Raw genomic sequence first — 20,751 nt, 5'->3', positions numbered from 1 at the left:
CAGAAAACTGTGGCCTGTGGCTCATAGTAGTACAGGAAGAGTTATGGAATGTATACTCCAAGGATGGGGTGTGGGGGGTAAGGAGCCTCCAGTTGTCCAAGTCCAGCCAGTCGTCACATCCTCTCAATGACCTGTTCCAACCATAAACCAATAAAACTTCAGAAAGGTAACATAGGAGAAAATCTTTATGACCTTGAGGTAGGCAGAGATTTCTTTAAATAGGACAGGTGTGTACATTGTGCTTAAGAGCAGTGACTCTGGAAATAGGGTAACTATGTTTGAATCTCAGTTCTGCCATCAACTCAGTTGCATTTTGGGCATATATATATATATATATCATGTATATGTATATATATATACACACACACACATACATATAGCAAGATACTGGTTTTGAAAAGTGAGACAACCAGTTTTCTATAAAATTTTAAGAAGCAGTAGAAAACAGATTTTTACTTAGTTTTCTAAGAAGCTTAGAGCACAGAAAAACACTGTGCTGAATAACCTGGTTATAAAATAAAGTCCAATAAGATGGAGACTGGATACACAGTGTGCTTTCCACCTCAGTACTGTAACTAAACATGAAGGAGGAGAGGCTAAATATTTAGGCAAACAGACTAGGTCAACACCTCAAGGAAATGAAATCAGGATCTCCAAGAGATCCTGCACGCCCATGTGTATTACAGCATTATTCACAATAGCCACGTTATGGAAGCAGCTTAAACGTCATCAGATGAGTGGATAAAGAAAATGCATATACATCTACAGCAATAGTATTTAGTCATAAAACAGAAGGAAATCCTGCCATTCGCAATAACATAGAAGAACCTGGAGGACTTCATGCTAGGTGAAGTAAGCTGAGCCTACCAAGACAGATAGTATATGATCTCGCTTATGTGTGGAATTATAAGAAGTCAAACTCATGGAAGCTGAGAGCAGGGCAGTAGGTTGACAAGGGTTCAGGGATAGGGGAAGTAGATATTGCTTAAGTGTCGGTCAAAGGTCACATGTTTCAGGTAGAAAACGAACGAGTTCTGGGGACTCAGCATGGTGACTATAGTTAATAATGCTGTAGTATGTCCTTGAAGTATGCTAAGAGCATACAGCTTAAATGTTCTCTTCACAAACCAGTAACCGTGTGAGGTGATGGATATGTTAATTAGCTTGGTTGTGGTAAACATTTCACAGTGCCTGTACACATATCAGATAATCATGCTGTATACTTTAAATATGCATAATTTTTCTTTGTCAATTCAGCCTCAGTAAGGCTGAAGGAGGGGGAAAAGGAAATCTGATTGGGCCCAATATTAATCCATGAATGATAACTTTGTACATTTTTAGTTGTGATCTTTTTTGTTTTTAATTTTTATTTATTTATGATAGTCACACACACACAGAGAGAGAGAGAGAGGGGCAGAGACACAGGCAGAGGGAGAAGCAGGCTCCATGCACCTGGAGCCAATGTGGGATTCGATCCCGGGTCTCTAGGATCGCGCCCTGGGCCAAAGGCAGGCGCCAAACCGCTGCACCACCCAGGAATCCCTTTAGTTGTGATCTTATGTCATCATTAGTGGTTCTGCTTTGCTTAAGACAAAAGTAGAAAAAACGTTTTTCAAGGCTCAAGTTATTTAAGCTTTTTGTTTGTTGAAAATTCCATGAGCTTCAGAACGATAGGTAATTTTATAAATATGTTCTTTATGATAATTTTCAGTGATGCATCTAGTCTATTTAGGTATAAATAATACATTTTTGAACTTGGAGGTTGTGGGTAGTAAGTGAAGACAAATGGATAGATGTTTCTGCTTCATGGTAGCCACTCTTGTTTTCCTTTTCATGTCCTCTGGCCAAATCCATGCAGTTCACTTAAGTGTGTACTGAGCTCCTGTGCAAGGGACTGGGCAGATGGGAGTGCCAGTGTGAGCAAGTTCATGTGGAAAGTTTTCAGTCTAAACAGCTAAAATTTTGGTTAGTTCCTTATTTTATATAAATGTACCTGATAAATGAGAGTGGAAATTCAACTATTCATTTAAGCTTTAAAAACTGGACATTAAAATTTTTTATTCTTTTTTTGCATACAACTCATTTATTAATATTTTTTTAAAAACCAAATGCAAGTAAACTTGGCTTCTTTTTCCCCACAAAAATGGGGAATACATCTCTGTAAAGAAATTTTACATTATTTGTACACAGCAGTTTGTTGCTGGGATTTATAGTTTCAGCAAAAAACAATTAATGGGGGGGGGAAGCAACTAATGGGCAACCCCTCAAAAAAAAAAAAACTCCCAAACAAAATAACATTAACTGATTAATACATAAAACTTTTTACAATATGGTAAGCAATAGTAACTGATCAGAAAACACCCTACTTAAAGTAATTTTTATACAGATTTCTATTATACTGCAATTCACTCCCAGCAACTCTGAGCCCATTAAGAGCACTTACATTGCGGCATTACACTTGCTAATTTCTTTAAAAACAAATGTTTTTTATAAAGAGTAAACACAAGGAGTTTTCAAACATGGTCTATCTGTACCTGAAGCACTATGCTGAAATGTTTTTAATTTAATCCTCATGTTTAAGCTACATAACTGTACTGTAATAATCCACTGGTTCTGGTACGTTTATGCTGGTGTTGGGAATTGGTGGCTTAGCCATACTGGATATTACTCAGAATATTAAGTTATAGAAGTGTAAAACATTTCAGTTTGATTTTTTCAAAATGAGTAAAATGCTTTAATTCTAACAGAAAGCTTCAAATGACTCACCTTTTAAAAATGAAGATGTAGGGGCATTTGGATGGCTCAACGGTTGAGTGTCTGCCTTTGGCTCAGGGCGTGATCCTGGTCCTGGGATCGAGTCCTGCATCGGGCTTCCCACAGGAAGCTTACTTCTCCCTCTGTCTGTGTATCTCCCTCTCTCTGTATCTCTCAGGAATAAATAAATAATTTTTTTAATTAAAAAATAAAAAGATGTAGAAACAACATCTTTTACTTAGAAGTTATTTAAGGCATTGAGGCTCAGAAATAAGATCAGATTGTATAAATGTCTTATTTACTTGTGGCTCTAGTATTTGTGTTCAGCTAGGAATCATTTATCATTGCAGCTCAGAGAGCTTGTTTCAGTATATGTTCTGTGGGCAACCTGGGTGGCTCAGCAGTTTAGTGCCGCCTTTAGCCCAGGACGTGATCCTGGAGACCCGGGATCGAGTCCTGCGTCGGGTTCCCTGCATGGAGCCTGCTTTTCCCTCTGCCTGTGTCTCTGCCTCTCTTTTTCTCTCTGTGTCTCTCATGAATAAATAAATAAAATCTTTAAAAATATATATGTGTTTATTTATAGGAGAATGATTTCACTGAGCCAGCAGCAGAATGGTATTAGCACAAAGTTACTTTTTTCCCCTCCTGGTAAGGACTTTCACTGACTCACATCCATCCTACCTCAGGGGCACTGATGCACATTTTGTAATTGGGATTCAGGATATGGTTTCTGACTAGTGTGGAAACTGAAGGTAATGTGTGCTGGTTTGGGGAACAGAATTTACAACCCTGGCCTTACTTAAACCAACTCCCTAAACTACTGTTGTGATGAAAGTAAACAGTAAAGTAAAAGCCTAGGGAAAAATCTCTAGGAGTAGAGCTGAAGGTAATAGGAAAGTCTGATTAAGTTGTTCCATAACAATAAGGAGTTGTTTTGTTTTAAAGATTTATTTATTCATGAGAGCCACAGAGAGGCAGAGACATAAGTAGAGGAGAAGCAGGCTCCTCACAGGGAGCCCGATGTGGGACTCGATCCTAGACCCCAGGATCATGCCCTGAGCTGAAGGCAGAGGCTTTAACCGCTGAGCCACTTAGGCATACCACCATAAGGAGTTTTAAAGAAATCTTTTATAGCAGGAAATCCATAGGAGGTTGTCATGTCACATTAGGCCTCCAGATCTATAGCTAGCGGACATGCCCTCCTTAAACCAAGTACTAGCAGTTCAGGCAGCTTTTACTCTTAAATCTTTCCATGGGCCATCCAGGCCTCATTCAGTGCTGGGAGGTGTGGCCCAGGGAGGAGAGAGAGTGGATGCTGTGAAGGCCGCAGCAGGCTTGCCACCCACCCTGCGCACAGATGGAGGGGTTGCATTTGGGGAGCAGATTGGCCTTGGGAGCAGTATTTCAGGTCCCTTTTTAAAAATATGTATTTAACATTATATCTCAGAGGACACAAAATAGCAACACGGACAAAAAAAAAATAAAAACTCATACAGTTGCAGTGAGGAATAACGAACCAATTAATGACTTGTGAACAATTAAAATACTATTTAAGGTTGGTGATTACACAAGAAAACAGTTCATGCCCTGAAATCTTATAGTCTTACAAAAATACTTGAGGGGCACCTGGGTGACTGAGTCAGTTAAGTATCTGCCTTTGGTTCAAGTGATGATCCCAGGGTCCTAGGATCAAGCCCTGTATGGGGCTTCTCACTCAGTGGGGATTCTACTTCTCCCTCTCCCTCTGCCCCTTATCCCCCTTGTACACTCTCATTTTCTCTCTTAAATAAAGAAATACATCCTTATAAAAAATACTTAAAAAGTTTTACCAAATTTAAAGTAATTCCAAAATTTAAGTGACATTTCCAATGACAAGTTGTGAAGCATAAGGAAACATATCTAACCTATCAAAATAAAAAGATCAGCGGTTGATGTGAGAGGAATAAGTAAATTATCTTTTTTTCTCTCCAACAAAATCGGTATTATAAAGCTATTAGAATATGATGGGGTAATCGAAGACTAGGTCTCCAAGGTAGGGAGGAGAAAGATTTTTCAGACAGTGCATTAATAAAAATAGTATACCAATTTCCTGGATTTTGAGAAGTATTAGGTAATTTGTCATTAAGTTTATAATTTGTTAACATTTCTTTTTTATCCATCCTTTGTGAGGAACATGACAGAAAATGCCTAACAGGTTCTATTTTCTTCATATTAAAATTGGGAAATAAATGTGACAAAATGTGCCTTCTGGGGTGGTTAGAGTAGGTTTAGAATGTTATTTTTGGTGGGTTTGGGGGGTTTTCTTAAATTGCTTTTAAAAATTTCTTTTTTAACACATTGCTATAAAAAGAGAGTACATTAGAGCAGGGGTCAGAGTCAGATGAGGGCTCTACCAAAACTCTTGTACTCACTAATTGTATGAATGTAGCAGACACCCTCCTTGACATGAGCCTGAGTTTTATCTACAGAATGTGACTCATGACACCAGTCCTTTCTATTACTTAGGTTTTGTACAAGGATGAAAATAAGAAGTAAAAGGCTTTGTAAATTATAATGTAATTAATAAGCATAGTATTATTTATTCCATTCACATTCATAATTTTAGAAACTTTTTGTAGAAAGAGGTGAATGAAATACATAATTTCCCTAAATGGTAGAACTTAATGATTGATTTTATGAACTTCTGTTTTTCTCCAATTCTACATAGCTGTTTGTGCTCTGAATCACTCAACTATTTACTCTCCATTTTATTAATTCGAAACACATCTTTGATAGAACCAGGACACACTTTCAGTAATTTTGAAGTAATAGCTGTACCCAGAAACTTGTAATGATTTTCCTGTAGTCACATGAATTTTGTACTTTTTGTCTCTTTTCAGGTCAATGGTGATATTCCCCCTCGGTTAAAAAAAAGTGCTCACGAAATCATCCTGGACTTCATCAGATCAAGACCCCCTTTAAAGCCGGTATGTGATCTGATTTACACCAGATAAATGTTCCCCTTGGTTGGAGGTCACGTAACAAGGTACTCTCCTCTAAGACATGGTCTCTGGAACTCAGCTCTCGAAGTAGTTTTTACACCAAGCTTTTATTCTCAGAATGATGAAGCCTAACTCTAAGTTGTATTCTTTAGTCACAGAAGAATACTTAAAATTATTCAATACAAGACTGTCTTAGGATGTTTTAACTCCAAACAACCTGAGTTATGCAGTTTACTTAGTAGCCACATGTCTCTGAGCAAATTAATCAGCCTCCCTGAGCCTTTATTTCTTCAATTGTAGAAAGATTACTTAATAATCTAAAAGTTTTGTGATACTTGTTCAAAAATGTTTTTAAAAAAATAATAATAGATAAGGTATAGCTTACATTTCAATTGATAATCTACCATGGTAGCATATTGTGAACATAATTTTATTGCTAGCAAAACTGACTCCTTAAAATTGAGCACATATGACTAAATTACTATGAAATCCAATAATCTCCCTATTGCTTAAAATAGTCATTTATCAAATGGTGTTACAATCAGTGAAATACAATTTCATAATACTTTACCATAGAAATGGACTTCAGTAAGAATTATTTAAGGACAACTATTCAAGTCTATAGCCATTCCTTATTTCCCCCCCAAGGTTGCAGCCAGAAAACTGAAACCCACTCCACCACGACCACGGAGCCTCCATGAAAGAATATTAGAAGAAATCAAAGCAGAAAGAAAGCTACGGCCTGTCTCACCAGAGGAGATTAGACGCAGCAGATTAGGTGAGTCAGCTGCTTACTGCACTGCTGGTCCAGCCTCAGCCACTTGAAGCAGTGTCTCTATACAACCAGCCCAGAGAAAAAGTAAAAGCAGTGTTTGTTCCTTTCTGTCTCTCTCTTTGTCTCTCTCTCTCTCTCCCACATACACGCACACTCTTACTTGAAGTTTATGCATGAAATTCACAGAATAGGAAGTCCTTTGCCCATACGATACTGAACCACATGAGAGTGTCATGGCTTAGAAGGAATTGCTCTGTCATTCTCTAGACTGTGGTTTTAGGAGAGTCCCTTTACCTCTCTGAGTGTTGGTTTCTTTATTGGCAGAAGGAGAAAAATTCCTCTACATTTTAATTATGGCTTTTATATAAGAATTAAGTAAGATTGTGGTCAAAATACTTCATAAATTATATTACATATACAAAGCTCTTATGTTTTAGAAATATGATACATAATTTTACTTCACGTTTCTGTTGTCTTAATTATGGATTTAAAGATACAGTATTATATGATGAAAGCATTGATTGTTATCTGATATCACTTATTCCCAAGCTTCCTTTATATTTATTTAATGTTATGTGTACTATAAACACACATTGATTTTGATTTATAGCAAGACCGTATTTTAAAATGTTTGTAACATTTTTGTTTATACAACTTTCCTCTTATTTGTAAGATTAAAGATGCCCAAAGAATTCAGAGAAACTTCCTGTAGGAAAATAGACAGTAGTGGCATCTGAACAGGAAAAGAACCACACTCTCCTAGTCTTCTCCTCTAATCTCTTTTCCTGCCTCTGTTAGACCCTGCGTGGTCTTTCAGATTTCTATCCTGGGTTCACTGTGTCTCTCTGAACAACCACACCGATCTCTGTGATTTTTGTTCTGGCTACTTCAGCCCTCATCTGTGCACCTGTCTCTCTGAGCTCACACCCATTCCCCCAGCTGTCTGCTAGCTAGGGCCTACAGCAGGACAGGGGAAGCCATTTGTTTTCTCCCAAACCATCTTCTCCTGTTTCCTCATCTCAGTGTGCTCAAGGCAGAACTTCACCATCATCTCAGATTCCCACCTAACAGCTAAGCCCTGTTGATATTTCTTATTCTGGATCTTTCTAGTTTTCCCCATTTTTAGCCCAACACCATCCTAACCCAGCCTGACATCTTCTCTTATCTAGCTTATCACATCAGCTTTGACTGCTGTCTCTGCTTCTAGCCTCAAAATCTTGAGTCATGTCATGTTGATATCCTTTTGTTAGACTCTTGACCCTTCTTTTACCTTGTGACCTCTGTGCCAGCAGGACCCACATCTGTCTTGTTCATTGTTGTAGAAGTGCACCCATAGGTGCTGAAATAATTGAATGTACCTTCCAGTTACAAAGCTACTGAGAGAGAGAAAGTTGAGTCAGTGCTGGACAGGGGTCCAATTTTTATGGCAGCAAGTGTTGTCTTTTAAAAATGTTGAGGGACACCTGGATGACTCAGCAGTTGGGAGTCTGCCTTTGGCTCAGGGTGTGATCCCAGAGTTCTGGGACCGGGTCCCACATTGGGCTCCCTGCGAGGAGCCTGCTTCTCCCTCTGCCTATGTCTCTGCCTTCTCTCTGGGGTCTCATGGATAAATAAATCAAGTCTTTTTTAAAAAAATAAAAATGTTGAAAGCATGCTAAGTGACAAATCCATGTGAGCATTTATATAATAATGAACTAAAACATCCAAGCCATGTGCACCAAGGGTTCTTATTCTGAGAGTCCTTGAACAAGCCTGACGAGAGTCTGAGAGTCCCCAAAATATAAAAAAAAATGTGCTTACTTCATAAAATGTATGAATGTGCATTTTTCTGGAGAGAGGATCCATATTTTTCCTTAGTTTCCAAAAACAGTACACAGCCTCAAAAGAGTAAGAACCACTGTGGAAAAATAAGGAAATGGTATTATGGGAAGCTAGCTTAAGACTGGATTTCTTTTAAATTAGCATACCTTGAGAAGAAACAGTGGGGATAATAGAAAAGATTTCAATAAAACCATGAGGCAAAACAAATCTATTACCATGAGAAAAGCAAGCTTCATGATTTACAGGAGCACAGAGTAATTAGGCTAAGGGATTGTCAACCTCAGTGGAAGTACCAAAAAGACTAGAGAAAGGAGCAATATAGGCATAATGTGCTTGTACGACATGGATGGTATTTGACATATAGTTCCTTCACTTTTCTAATAGTTTTTTTTTAACCTTTACTTTCTATTAAACAACCATGCCATCTCCTGGGATATAGAGATGAACAAGGCATAATGCCTGCCCACGAATGCTTACAAAAGAATGACTCTGGAGTGTCATGCATGTTCATACTACAAGACCATTAACAGCAAGTCACAAGACATTGGCGAGGTCATTTGAGGGAGAGACTAGCAGTCCCTGTGAGTGTTGGGCCACTTTGATTGCTTGGAAGGATCGTTGCAAGCCTTTGTCACATATATGTTCTTCTCTTTCATTTTAAACAAGTTAGATGTTAAATAACAGGAAACCTACTTTAGAACAATTAAATATCAAGGGCCCCTCAGTGGCTCAGTCAGTTAAGGAACCAACTCTTGGTTTCAGCTCAGGTCTTTTTTTTTTTTTTTTTTAATTTTTATTTATTTATGATAGTCACAGAGAGAGAGAGAGAGAGAGAGAGAGAGAGAGAGGCGCAGAGACACAGGCAAAGGGAGAAGCAGGCTCCATGCACCGGGAGCCCGATGTGGGATTCGATCCCGGGTCTCCAGGATCGCGCCCTGGGCCAAAGGCAGGCACTAAACCGCTGCGCTACCCAGGGATCCCCCACAAGGAATTTTTAATAGACCACAACAAATGTCAATAGAAGCCCTCATCAAAACATGTAGTTCAATAACTAATGCTGATTCAGGGGCTCAGTTTTTTTTTTTTTTTTTTTTATTGGTGTTCAATTTACCAACATACAGAATAACCCCCAGTGCCCGTCACCCATTCACTCCCACCCCCCGCCCTCCTCCCCTTCTACCACCCCTAGTTCGTTTCCCAGAGTTAGGAGTCTTTACATTCTGTCTCCCTTTCTGATATTTCCCACACATTTCTTCTCCCTTCCCTTATATTCCCTTTCACTATTATTTATATTCCCCACATGAATGAGAACATATAATGTTTGTCCTTCGACTGACTGACTTCACTCAGCATAATACCCTCCAGTTCCATCCACGTTGAAGCAAATGGTGGGTATTTGTCATTTCTAATGGCTGAGTAATATTCCATTGTATACATAAACCACGTCTTTATCCATTCATCTTTCGAAGGACACCGAGGCTCCTTCCACAGTTTGGCTATTGTGGCCATTGCTGCTATAAACATCGGGGTGCAGGTGTTCTGGCGTTTCATTGCATCTGTATCTTTGGGGTAAATCCCCAGCAGTACATTGCTGGGTCGTAGGGCAGGTCTATTTTTAACTCTTTGAGGAACCTCCACACAGTTTTCCAGAGTGGCTGCACCAGTTCACATTCCCACCAACAGTGCAGGAGGGTTCCCTTTTCTCCTCATCCTCTCCAACATTTGTTGTTTCCTGCCTTGTTAATGTTCCCCATTCTCACTGGTGTGAGGTGGTATCTCATTGTGGTTTGGATTTGTATTTCCCTGATGGCAAGTGATGCAGAGCATTTTCTCATGTGCATGTTGGCCATGTCTATGTCTTCCTCTGTGAGATTTCTCTTCATGTCTTTTGCCCATTTCATGATTGGATTGTTTGTTTCTTTGGTGTTGAGTTTAATAAGTTCTTTATAGATCTTAGAAACTAGCCCTGTATCTGATACGTCATTTGCAAATATCTTCTCCCATTCTGTAGGTTGTCTTTTAGTTTTGTTGACTGTATCCTTTGCTGTGCAAAAGCTTCTTATCTTGATGAAGTCCCAATAGTTCATTTTTGCTTTTGTTTCTTTTGCCTTCGTGGATGTATCTTGCAAGAAGTTACTGTGGCCGAGTTCAAAAAGGGTGTTGCCTGTGTTCTTCTCTAGGATTTTGATGGAATCTTGTCTCACATTTAGATCTTTCATCCATTTTGAGTTTATCTTTGTGTCTGGTGTAAGAGAGTGGTCTAGTTTCATTCTTCTGCATGTGGATGTCCAATTTTCCCAGCACCATTTATTGAAGAGACTGTCTTTCTTCCAATGGATAGTCCTTCCTCCTTTATCGAATATTAGTTGACCATAAAGTTCAGGGTCCACTTCTGGGTTCTCTATTCTGTTCCATTGATCTATGTGTCTGTTTTTGTGCCAGTACCATACTGCAGCTCAGGTCTTGATCTCATGGCCTCTGTGATTGATCCCCATCTCAGGCTCCAAATTCAGCATTAGAGTCTACTTGGATATTCTCTCCCTCTGCACCTTACCCCACTTGCATGCTAGTATGCACATTCTCTCTTTCTCATTCATACTCAAGTAAATAAATCTTTAAAAAAATAATACCAATTTTATGTTTTGAGCATATCTTACTATTTTTTATTTTAACCTTATGAATTGGTGATTCACAACAATCATGATCGAGCTGTTACAGAAAGTGAGAGTCTTCTACAATTCTGCATTCAAACTGATCTTGTATCTTATTGGAAAGTTAGGTATTTGGGCTTGTTATTTCTGCAGATCTACATTGGTTCTTACTATACAATTTTGCTTTGGGGAGTTTGATTAGGATGAGGTTGGCAGAATGCACTTAGGACAAGTTTCCCTAAATATTTTTATAACCTTTCCCCTCCATGTAATTGTGAGTAGAATCCCACTATAGAAACTGGGGACATGTGTAAATGTTTAAAGAAATGTTACCCATAATTTCAAAAGCCAGAGGCATCTACTGTAAATCTACTTGTGCAGTATGGAGATAAGAACTATACTCTGTTTAAAAAGAAAAAAAAGGGATCCCTGGGTGGCGCAGCGGTTTAGCGCCTGCCTTTGGCCCAGGGCGCAATCCTGGAGACCCGGGATCGAATCCCACATCGGGCTCTCGGTGCATGGAGCCTGCTTCTCCCTCTGCCTATGTCTCTGCCTCTCTCTGTGTGTGTGTGTGTGACTATCATAAATAAATAAAAATTTAAAAAAAAATAAATAAATAAAAAAGAACTATACTCTGTTCTCTTCACTTAACATTGTATGTCATGTGAACATCTTCCCATGTCATTAAATAGGACTCATAAGGCGCTTGTATCCTGATAATATGGCTAAATTGTGTTTTATTTCCCTATTTTTTGACAGAATGTCTTTTTTTTTTTTTTTTTACTGTCAAGCCTGAAAATACTATTCTTGAGCACCAGTCTTTGTTCATGTCCCATCATTTTCTGTTTCCTAACATCTCATACTGAATTGAGACTTTTGGTTTTAAATATAAATTGTGCCTTTAAAAGGCATCTTTTCTGTAAATTTCTTAATTGCTATTATGCTTGATTTCTCTCCTTTTTGTAATACGTAGAGCTTGGAAAAGATCCAAACCTCATCTTCCAAGAAATAATAGCAGCCCTCTGTAATGCTGCAATAGTCTTATTTCAAAAGATAGATTATTCACATATCAGGGAAAAACAGAATGAGAAGATATTAGAGAAGGGTGGTAAATGCTTTGAGAATATGTTGGATCTTATTTACTGTGTATAAATAGGAAAATCTAGATTCAATGGTATTTGAATTCAGAAATGCAGGGTTTTTTTTATGAGTCACAGATATTTATTTGAAAACCTCATACTAATGAATGTATAAATACTATAATCAGATTATGGACCACAGAAACCGGATATTTGCTTCTATTAAGGAATATTATAATATTGTAATATTCCTTAATAGAAATCTTTAAAATAACTATAATTAATAAATGTTTAGATTTTCTTGAGAAAAGCAGTAAAATTAAATTTATAGCACTTTTGTAGTCAGCGTTTTTTGAGGTAGAACATTTATTTCTTCAATAAATATCACCTAAATTATGAAATCCTTTTCTGTTTGAAATACATAATTTCTGCATCCAAAATATCTTGATTATTGAACTACAAGTTTCTGCTATGAATTTTTTTATTAACATATAGTGTATTATTAGTTTCAAAGGTAGAGTTTGGTGATTCCTCAGTCTTATGTAACAACCAGTGCTCATTATATCATGTCCCCTCTTTAATGCTCATTCCCCAGTTACCCCACCCCCTCCTCCCAACAACCCCCAATTTGTTTCCTATGATTAAGAGTCTCTTATGGAGACACCTGGGTGGCTCAGCTGGTTAAGCACCTGCCTTCAGCTCAGGTTATGATCCCAAGGTCCTGGGATCAAGCCCCAGTTTGGGCTCCCTGTTCCACAGGGGGCCTGCTTCTCCCGCTCCTTCTGCCACTGCCTCTGCTTGTGTGCATGCATACTTGTGCGTGCGCGCTCGCTCGCTCTCTCTCTCTCTGTGTCAGATGAATAAAACCTTAAAAAAAAAAAAGAGTCTCTTATGGTTTGTCTCCCCCTGGTTTTGTCTTGTTCTGTTTTTTCTTCTCTTCCCGTGATCCTCTGTTTTGTTTCTTAGATTCCACATATGAGTGAGATCATATGATTGACTTATTTCACTAAGCAAATACCCTCTAGCTCTATCCACATCATTGCAAATGACAAGATTTGGGGTTTTTTTGATGGCTGAGTAGTATTCCTGTGTGTGTGTGTGTGTGTATATACATGTGTGTGTGTGTACACCACATCTTCTTTATCTATTCATCTGTTGATGGACATCTGGGCTCTTTCCATAGTTTGGTTACTGTGGACATTGCTGCCATAAACTTTGGGGTGTAGGTGCCCCCTTAGGATCACTACATTTGTCTTTGGGGTAAATACCTAGTAGTGCAATTGCTGGGTCGAAGAGTAGCTCTGTTTCAACTTTTTGAGGAACCTCCATCCTGTTTTCCAGAGTGGCTACGCCAGTTTGCATTCCCACCAACAGTGTAGGAGAATTCCCCTTTCTCCACATCCTCACCAACCTCTGTCATTTCCTGACTTAAATTTTAGCCATTCTGACCAATATAAGGTAGTATCTCATTGTGGTTTTGATTTGTACTTTTCCTGATGCCGAATGATGTTGAACATTTTCTCATGTGTCTGTTGGCCATGTGTATGTCTTTGGAGAAATGTCTGCTCATGACTTCTGCCCATTTCATGATTGGATTATTTGTTGGATATTGAGTTTGATAAGTTCTTTATAGATCTTGGATACTAGCCCTTTACCTGATGTGTCATTTGCAAATATCTTCTCCCATTCTGTCAGTTGTCTTTTGGTTATGTTGATTGTTTCTTTTGCTGTGCAAAAGCTTTTTATCTTGATGAAGTCCCAGTAGTTCATTTTTGCCTTTGTTTCCCTTGCCTTTGGAGACCTATCTAGAAAGAAGTTGCTGCAGTCGAGGCTACAGAGGTTGCTGCTTGTGTTCTCCTTTAGGATTTGGATGGATTCCTGTCTCACATTTAGGTCTTTCATCTAGTTTGAGTCTGTTTTTGTGTATAGTGTAAGAAAATGGTCCAGTTTCATTATTCTACATGTGGCTGTCCAATTTTCCCAACACCATTTGTTAAAGAGACTGTCTTTTTTCTATTGGATATCATTTGCTGCCTCATCAAAGATTAGTTAATCATAGAGTTGAAAGTCCATTTATGGGTTCTCTATTCTGGTCCATTGATCTATGTGTCTGTTTTTGTGCCAGTACCAGGCTGTCTTGATGATCACAGCTTTGTAATAGAGCTCAAAGTGTGGAATTGTGATGCCTCCAGCTTTGGTTTTCTTTTTCAACCTTCATTTGGCTATTGGGGGTCTTTTCTCATTCCATACAAATTTTAGGATTTTTTGTTCCAGCTCTGTGAAGAAAGTTGACGGTATTTTGATAGGGATTGCATTGAATGTATAGATTGCTCTAGGTTGCATAGACATTTTAACAATATTTGTTCTTCTAGCCCATGAACATGGGATGTTTTTCCATTTCTTTGTGTCTTCCTCACTTTCTTGGATGAGTGTTCTATAGTTCTGAGTACAGATCCTTTGCCTCTTTGGTTAGGTTTATTCTTAGGTACTTTATGGTTTTGGTGCAATTATAAATGGGATCCTTAATTTTTCTTTCTTCTGTCTCATTATTAGTGTATAGAAATGCAACTGATTTCTGTGCATTGATTTTTATATCATACCATGTTGGCTGAATTCCTGTAAGATTCTAGCAATTTGGGGCTGGAGTCTTTGGGCTTTCTTTCTTTCTTTTTTTTAAAGATTTTATTTATTTGAGAGACACAGAGAGCGAGAGAGGCAGAGACCTAGGCAAAGGGAGAAGCAGGCTCCGTGTGGGGAGCCCAGTGCAGAACTCGATTCCAGGACCCCAGGATCACACCCTGAGCCAAAGGCAGATGCTCAACCACTGAGCCACCCAGGCATCCCTGTCTTTTTAAATTTCTATCAGCAGAGTTTTATAGTTTTCTTTTTTTTTTTTAAGATTTTATTTATTCATGAGAGACAGAGAGAGGCAGAGACCTAGGCAGAGGGAGAAGCAGGCTCCATGCAGGGAGCCCAATGTGGGACTCGATCCCAGGACCCCAGGATCATGACCTGAGCTGAAGGCAGATGCTCAACCACTGAGCCACTCAGGCATCTCTTTTTTGGGCTTTCTACATAGAGTATCACGTCATGTGCAAAGAGTGAGAGTTTGACTTTTTATTTGCTGATTCAGATGCCTTTTACAGAAATTTAGGCGTTTTTTAAATAGGTGGGTTATTTTTATTCAAGTAGAATTAACATACAGTGCTATATTAATTTCAGGTATAATGATTCAGCAGTTTTATACATTTCTCAGTGTTCATCGGGTTAAAGGTACTCTTAATCCCCTTCCCCTATTTCACCCATTCCTACCTGTCTGTCCTCTGGTAACCATTAGAGTCTTTTTTTTTTTTTTTTAATTTCTTTTCTTATTATTCTCTTTGTTTATTCATGAGAGACAGAGAGAGAGAGAGGCAGAGAACAGAGGCAGAGAGAGAGGCAGGCTCTCTGTGGGGAGCCTGATGCAGGACTCAATCCTGGGACTCTGGGATCACGCCCTGAGCCAAAGGGAGACATTCAACCACTGAGCCACTTAGGTGTCCCTATTTGTCTCTTTGTCCTTTGTTCATTTGTTTAGTTTCTTAAATTCCAGATATGAATGAAATCATATGGTACTTGTCTTTCTCTAACCGACATATTTCACTTAGCATCATATCATTTAGATCCATACATGTTGTTGCAAATGGCAAGATTTCATTCTTTTTTATGGCTGAACAATATTTCATTGTGTGTATGTGTGTATATATATATACACACACATCTTCTTTATCCATTCATCAATCAATGGATGCTTGAGCTTCTTCCATTTCTTGGCAATTGTAAATAATGCTTCAATAAAATAGAGGTACATGTATCTTGTTGAATTACTGTTTTCCTTTTCTTTGGATAAATACCCAGTAATAGAATTACTGGATCATACCGTAATTCTCTTTTTTAACTTTCTGAGGAAACTTCATACAGTTTTTCACAGTAGCTGCAACAGTATACATTCCCACCACCAGTGCACAAGGGTTCCTTTTTCTCCATGTCCTCACCAACACTTGCTGTTTCTTATATTTTTGTTTTTAGCCATTCTGACAGGTGTGAGGTGATATCTCATTGTGAGTTTGATTTGTATTTCCCCAATAATGAGTAATGTTGAGCATCTTTTCACATAGCTCTTGGTCATCTGGATGTCTTCTTTGGAAAAATGTCTATTGATGTCCTCTGCCCATTTTTAATTGTATTATTTGGGGTTTTGGGCACTGAGCTATGTAAGTTCTTTATATATTTTGGATATTGACCCCCTTTTAATTGTATCATTTGTAAATATCTTCTCCCATTGAGTAGGGTTGCCTTTTAGTTTTGTTGATGGTTTCCTTCACTGTTCAAAAGCTTTTTATTTTGATGTAGTCCCATTAGTTTGTTTTTGCTTGTTTCCCTTGCCTCAGGAGACATCTAGAAAAGTGTACAAGAGGGATCCCTGGGTGGCGCAGCAGTTTAGCACCTGCCTTTGGCCCAGGGCGCGATTCTGGAGACCCGGGATCGAATCCCACATCGGCTCCCGGTGCATGGAGCCTGCTTCTCCCTCTGCCTATGTCTCTGCCTCTCTCTCTGTGTGTGTGTGACTATCATAAATAAATAAAAATTAAAAAAAAAAGAAAAGTGTACAAGAAATGTAGGGTTCTTTGAATGGTGAGTGGAGGAATTTTATATTGAAATATAGCAGTTTGAATATTTTTATTTATTTCAGTATAAAATTCCTGCTTTTCTCTGCGATAACTAAAACACAGTAAAATGTTTATTTAAAAGTTACATCTTAGGGGATCCCTGGGTGGCTCAGCGGTTTGGCGCCTGCCTTTGGCCCGGGGCGTGGTCCTGGGGTCCCAGGATCGAGTCCCGCATCGGGCTCCCTGCATGGAGCCTGCTTTGTATAAATTATTCCTTTAAAAACATCTGCCACAAAAAAATAAAAATAAAAACATCTGCCACAAACATTGAGAGACACTTAACATTCTATTAAATTTAGGTGTTAGAACTCTATAGGCAGTATACCTGGAAGACATGAATGGGGGAGACATTCTCCCCATTATGCCTGTACTTCCATCCCTACTATAGATCCAAGGTCTGTCCTCTTCTGACCATAGAGTTGCCTGTCCTCCCTGAGCCTAGGTCATAGAATAGATTGACTATTAAGAGTTTTGAGCTGCAGTGAAAAAAGTTAATTCTTCACTGTCGTGAATACCCAAATTAATCAAATCTTTGTAGTAAGCTTTTTTAAAAAATAGCTTTATTGAGGCATAATTTATCTACTATAAAATTCACCCATATAAAATGCAATTCAATGATTTTTAGCATGTATAATAAAAATTTTAAGACATTATTTCAACAGGAAATAAATTTATTCTTAAGAAATTCTATTTTTTGAGCTTTTACTGTGTGTGAAGCAGTTTGCTATATGCAAGCACCTTATTTTGGTAGGATCATTCAATCTTCATTAACAATCTCATGAGATAAGTACCATTTTTCCCATTTTACAGATTAAATAACTGAAGCAGAGAGAGGTTAAGTAACTTTCCCAGAATCACAGTGCTACTAAGTGGCAGAGCTGAGATGCAAATTCAGACATTCTGGCTCCTGGGGCCTCTCTTCAACTGCTAGGTTACACTGCCTGCAATGGGCAGCATAGTGATGCATTGTGATGCTAATTCCTGAAAGAGACTTTATATAAAATGTTTCACCTATTTTAGTAGCATCAGATTCTCATCCTGAAATAAGTCATTTAAGAACACATTTATTGTTTAACTTAAAAAATTTGTGTCCTAAAATCATGTTATATTTAAGCCAAAATCCTATACTATGTTTCTTTAAAATGTTTTATATCTTTCATGCTTTCATTCTTAACATGTTGTTTAAAAAATTATGTTTTTTCTTTTAATGTTACTCCGTTTCAAGTCTTAGTAATATAATTGAAACTAAGACTCATAGTTTTGTTGTATTTCAGATTTTTATTCTCTGCCTTCTGCCATAAAATCTGAAATGTGCCATTATAGGTCTTCTTGAAGCTTCCTCCCTTTTTTGTCCTCCCTGTATATTCCTAACAGCTGAATTATTTTTTTATTGTTTGTTTTCTTTTTTCAGCAATGCGGCCACTTAGCATGTCTTACAGTTTTGACTTGTCAGGTAAAACAAAACAAAACAAAAAAAAAACGCTTTCACACCTGACATGGGTTTTGTGGTTTCTGTGAAATGCATTTCATTCATCTGCTTGTCCATACATGTTAAAGGAGAAAATTGAAAGGCTTCTTCTAAACTGTGGTCAGTAAGATAAAATGTTCTGCTTATTTGAAAACCATACACTTAAAAAAATTAAAACTCCACTAATAAATCTGTTGCCTATGAGAGATTATAGAAGAACCATTATGCCATCCCTGTGGTTATGAAATGTGACTGCCCATCCTTACATTCACTATCTCTTACCCACACTTCTTCTTTTAGAGTTATCCACACTCTTCTAAAGTAGTGATGTCAAAATCTAAAACAGAACTTTGCTTTAAGAGAATAGAAGAAGTTTCAAGAGACAAAGTTTTGATGTTTCTTATTCTCTAAAGCATTCTGTTATTTAAGTAATTAGACTCAGAGCTGTCAGCTATTTCAGAGGACCACCGCTCCTTAGTTGTCAGGCAAGAGCTGTGTTTGGTGTCCTGGGGCTCCCTCTGGATAGAGGCTAGTCATGAATGATTCTGAGTGCTGTTTGAGAGTATAAAAATACAGCTATGTTATAATGGCTTTGGTTGTAGAATATAGCTGACCCTAAACAACATGAGTTTGAACTGCTCAGATCCACTAATAGGAATTTTTTTTTTTTTTTTATTTAAGAGTTGACAGCAAAAGCTACAGGTCATTTATTTATAACTGTCCACCCCAGTCTTCATAGGACCAAATGGAAGACAACTAATCTGCCCTCCAGGAACCCACAAAGGCCCAAGGAGGCCTGCTGAGATTGTCAGCAGCCTCTAGGGACCAGAGACAACAGGGTTGCAGGTTGCCCCCTGATGCTGACAGGAGGATTAGGGTCTGCACCCAGGGCTGGCGGACAGGATGCTGAGCTGAAGCAAGGAATGTGCCCAGAGAGCAGAATGGTGCTATAGGAGGAGCCGACACACCCATCACCCTTGCTCCCTAGTCCTCTGTGCAAAGGACATTTTCTCTTCCTTATGATTTTCTTAAATTTTTTTTTCTTTAAAAAAAATATTATTCTAGGGCAGCCCAGGTGGCTTGGCGGTTTAGTGCCACCTTCAGCCCAGGGCATGATCCTGGAGACCTGGGATCAAGTCCCAGTCGGGCTCCCTGCATGGAGCCTGCTTCTCCCTCTGCCTGTCTCATTCTCTCTCTCTGTCTTTGTGTGTGTGTGTCTCTAATAAATAAATAAAATCTTAAAAAATATATTATTCTAGCTTTATTTTAAGAATACAGTATATATGCACACACACACATATATATGATAAGTATAACATACAAAATATATGTCCGTTGAGCAGCCAGGATGGCTCAGCGTTTTAGCACCGCCTTCAGCCCAGGGCCTGATCCTGGAGACCCGGAATCGAGTCCCACGTCGGGTTCCCTGCATGGAACCTGCATCTCCCTCTGCCTGTGTCTGTGTCTCTCTCTGTCTCTGTCTCTCTCTCTCTCTGTGTCTCTCATGAATAAATAAATAAAATCTTTATATATATATATATATTTGTCCGTTGACTGTTAATATTATCAGTAAGTTTCCCAGTCAACAGTAGACTTAATTAGCAGTTAAGTTTTTTGGAGACAAAAGTTATTTGCAGATTTTTGATTGGGAATGGAGGTCTCTCTTGCCTTGTTCAAGGGTCAACTGTATAATTAATGTGTTCTGGGCTTATAGAACAAGTTTAGATACTTGCTGTTAAATAGACAGGGATTAATAGTGAAACAACCATTAACTAAATTTGATTTCTGAAATCAACCCCTTTTTAAATTGAGTTTTTATATATGAGTGAATTTTCTTTTTTTTTTTTTTAAAGATTTTATTTATTTATGATAGACATAGAGAGAGAGAGGCAGAGACACAGACAGAGAGGCAGGCTCCATGCCAAGAGCCCGACATGGGACTCGATCCTGGGGCTCCAGGATCGCGCCCTGGGGTGAAAGGCAGGCGCTAAACCACTGAGCCACCCAGGGATCCCAATATATGAGTGAATTTTCAAAACCAACTTAATCCAAATAAAATATTTTTGCAAATTAGAATTTTTTACTTTGGAAGCTGTTTTTTTTTTTTGTTGTTTTTTAAAGATTTTATTTATTTGAGAGAGAGTGCAAGCATGAGAAGAGGCAGAGAGAGGGAGAAGCAGGCTCAATCCCTGCCAAGCAGGGAGCCTGATGTGGGGCTCAATCCCAGGACCCTGAGATCATGACCTGAGCTAAAGGCAGTCGCTTACTGACTGAGCCACCCAGGCACCCCTAGGAACTGTTTTTCGAATGTAAAATGAAATGAGTTGTTGACATTAATATTTTCCTCCAGAGTTTTATTTCATATGCTCTGGAATTGTTGGCATACCTTATATACAAATTCATATTTAAAGAGCCAAAGAGTTCTAGTATCTTATTCTTTTTATGAATATTTACTGAGCATCCTCCAATTGCTAAACTAATTTCCTACTGTTTTTAAATTTGTGTTTAGATTC

General features: G+C 38.4%; 1 protein-coding gene and 1 long non-coding RNA gene across 6 annotated transcripts in view; one reads left to right on the top strand and one right to left on the bottom strand.

Annotated features, from left to right (window-relative positions):
- The window catches only part of SPIRE1 (spire type actin nucleation factor 1), a 204,536-nt gene that overhangs the window by 152,188 nt on the left and 31,597 nt on the right, over positions 1 to 20,751 (top strand). For 3 of the 5 annotated variants that reach the window (XR_005362715.1, XM_038543913.1, XM_038543911.1), the window contains exons 7-9: positions 5,634 to 5,720; positions 6,384 to 6,513; positions 18,182 to 18,223. Coding sequence is in view for 4 of the 5 variants with exons in the window: in XM_038543913.1 (XP_038399841.1) it covers positions 5,634 to 5,720; positions 6,384 to 6,513; positions 18,182 to 18,223 (259 nt within the window). In the remaining variant the exon portion in view is untranslated. The remainder of the gene's footprint in view (positions 1 to 5,633; positions 5,721 to 6,383; positions 6,514 to 18,181; positions 18,224 to 20,751) is intronic. The other 2 variants (XM_038543914.1, XM_038543912.1) reach the window with 1 other exon arrangement.
- Positions 7,469 to 18,545, bottom strand: LOC119872621. The gene is made up of 3 exons (XR_005362716.1): positions 18,521 to 18,545; positions 8,311 to 8,407; positions 7,469 to 7,886 (listed from the first exon to the last, which is right to left on the bottom strand). It is a non-coding gene; the product is annotated as an uncharacterized LOC119872621 (long non-coding RNA).

The sequence above is a fragment of the Canis lupus genome, chromosome 7 (genome assembly GCF_011100685.1).
Source record: "Canis lupus familiaris isolate Mischka breed German Shepherd chromosome 7, alternate assembly UU_Cfam_GSD_1.0, whole genome shotgun sequence".
NCBI lineage: Eukaryota > Metazoa > Chordata > Mammalia > Carnivora > Canidae > Canis > Canis lupus.
Note: the sequence above shows the minus strand (reverse complement) of the source record. Positions and strands in the feature narration are given on the sequence as shown.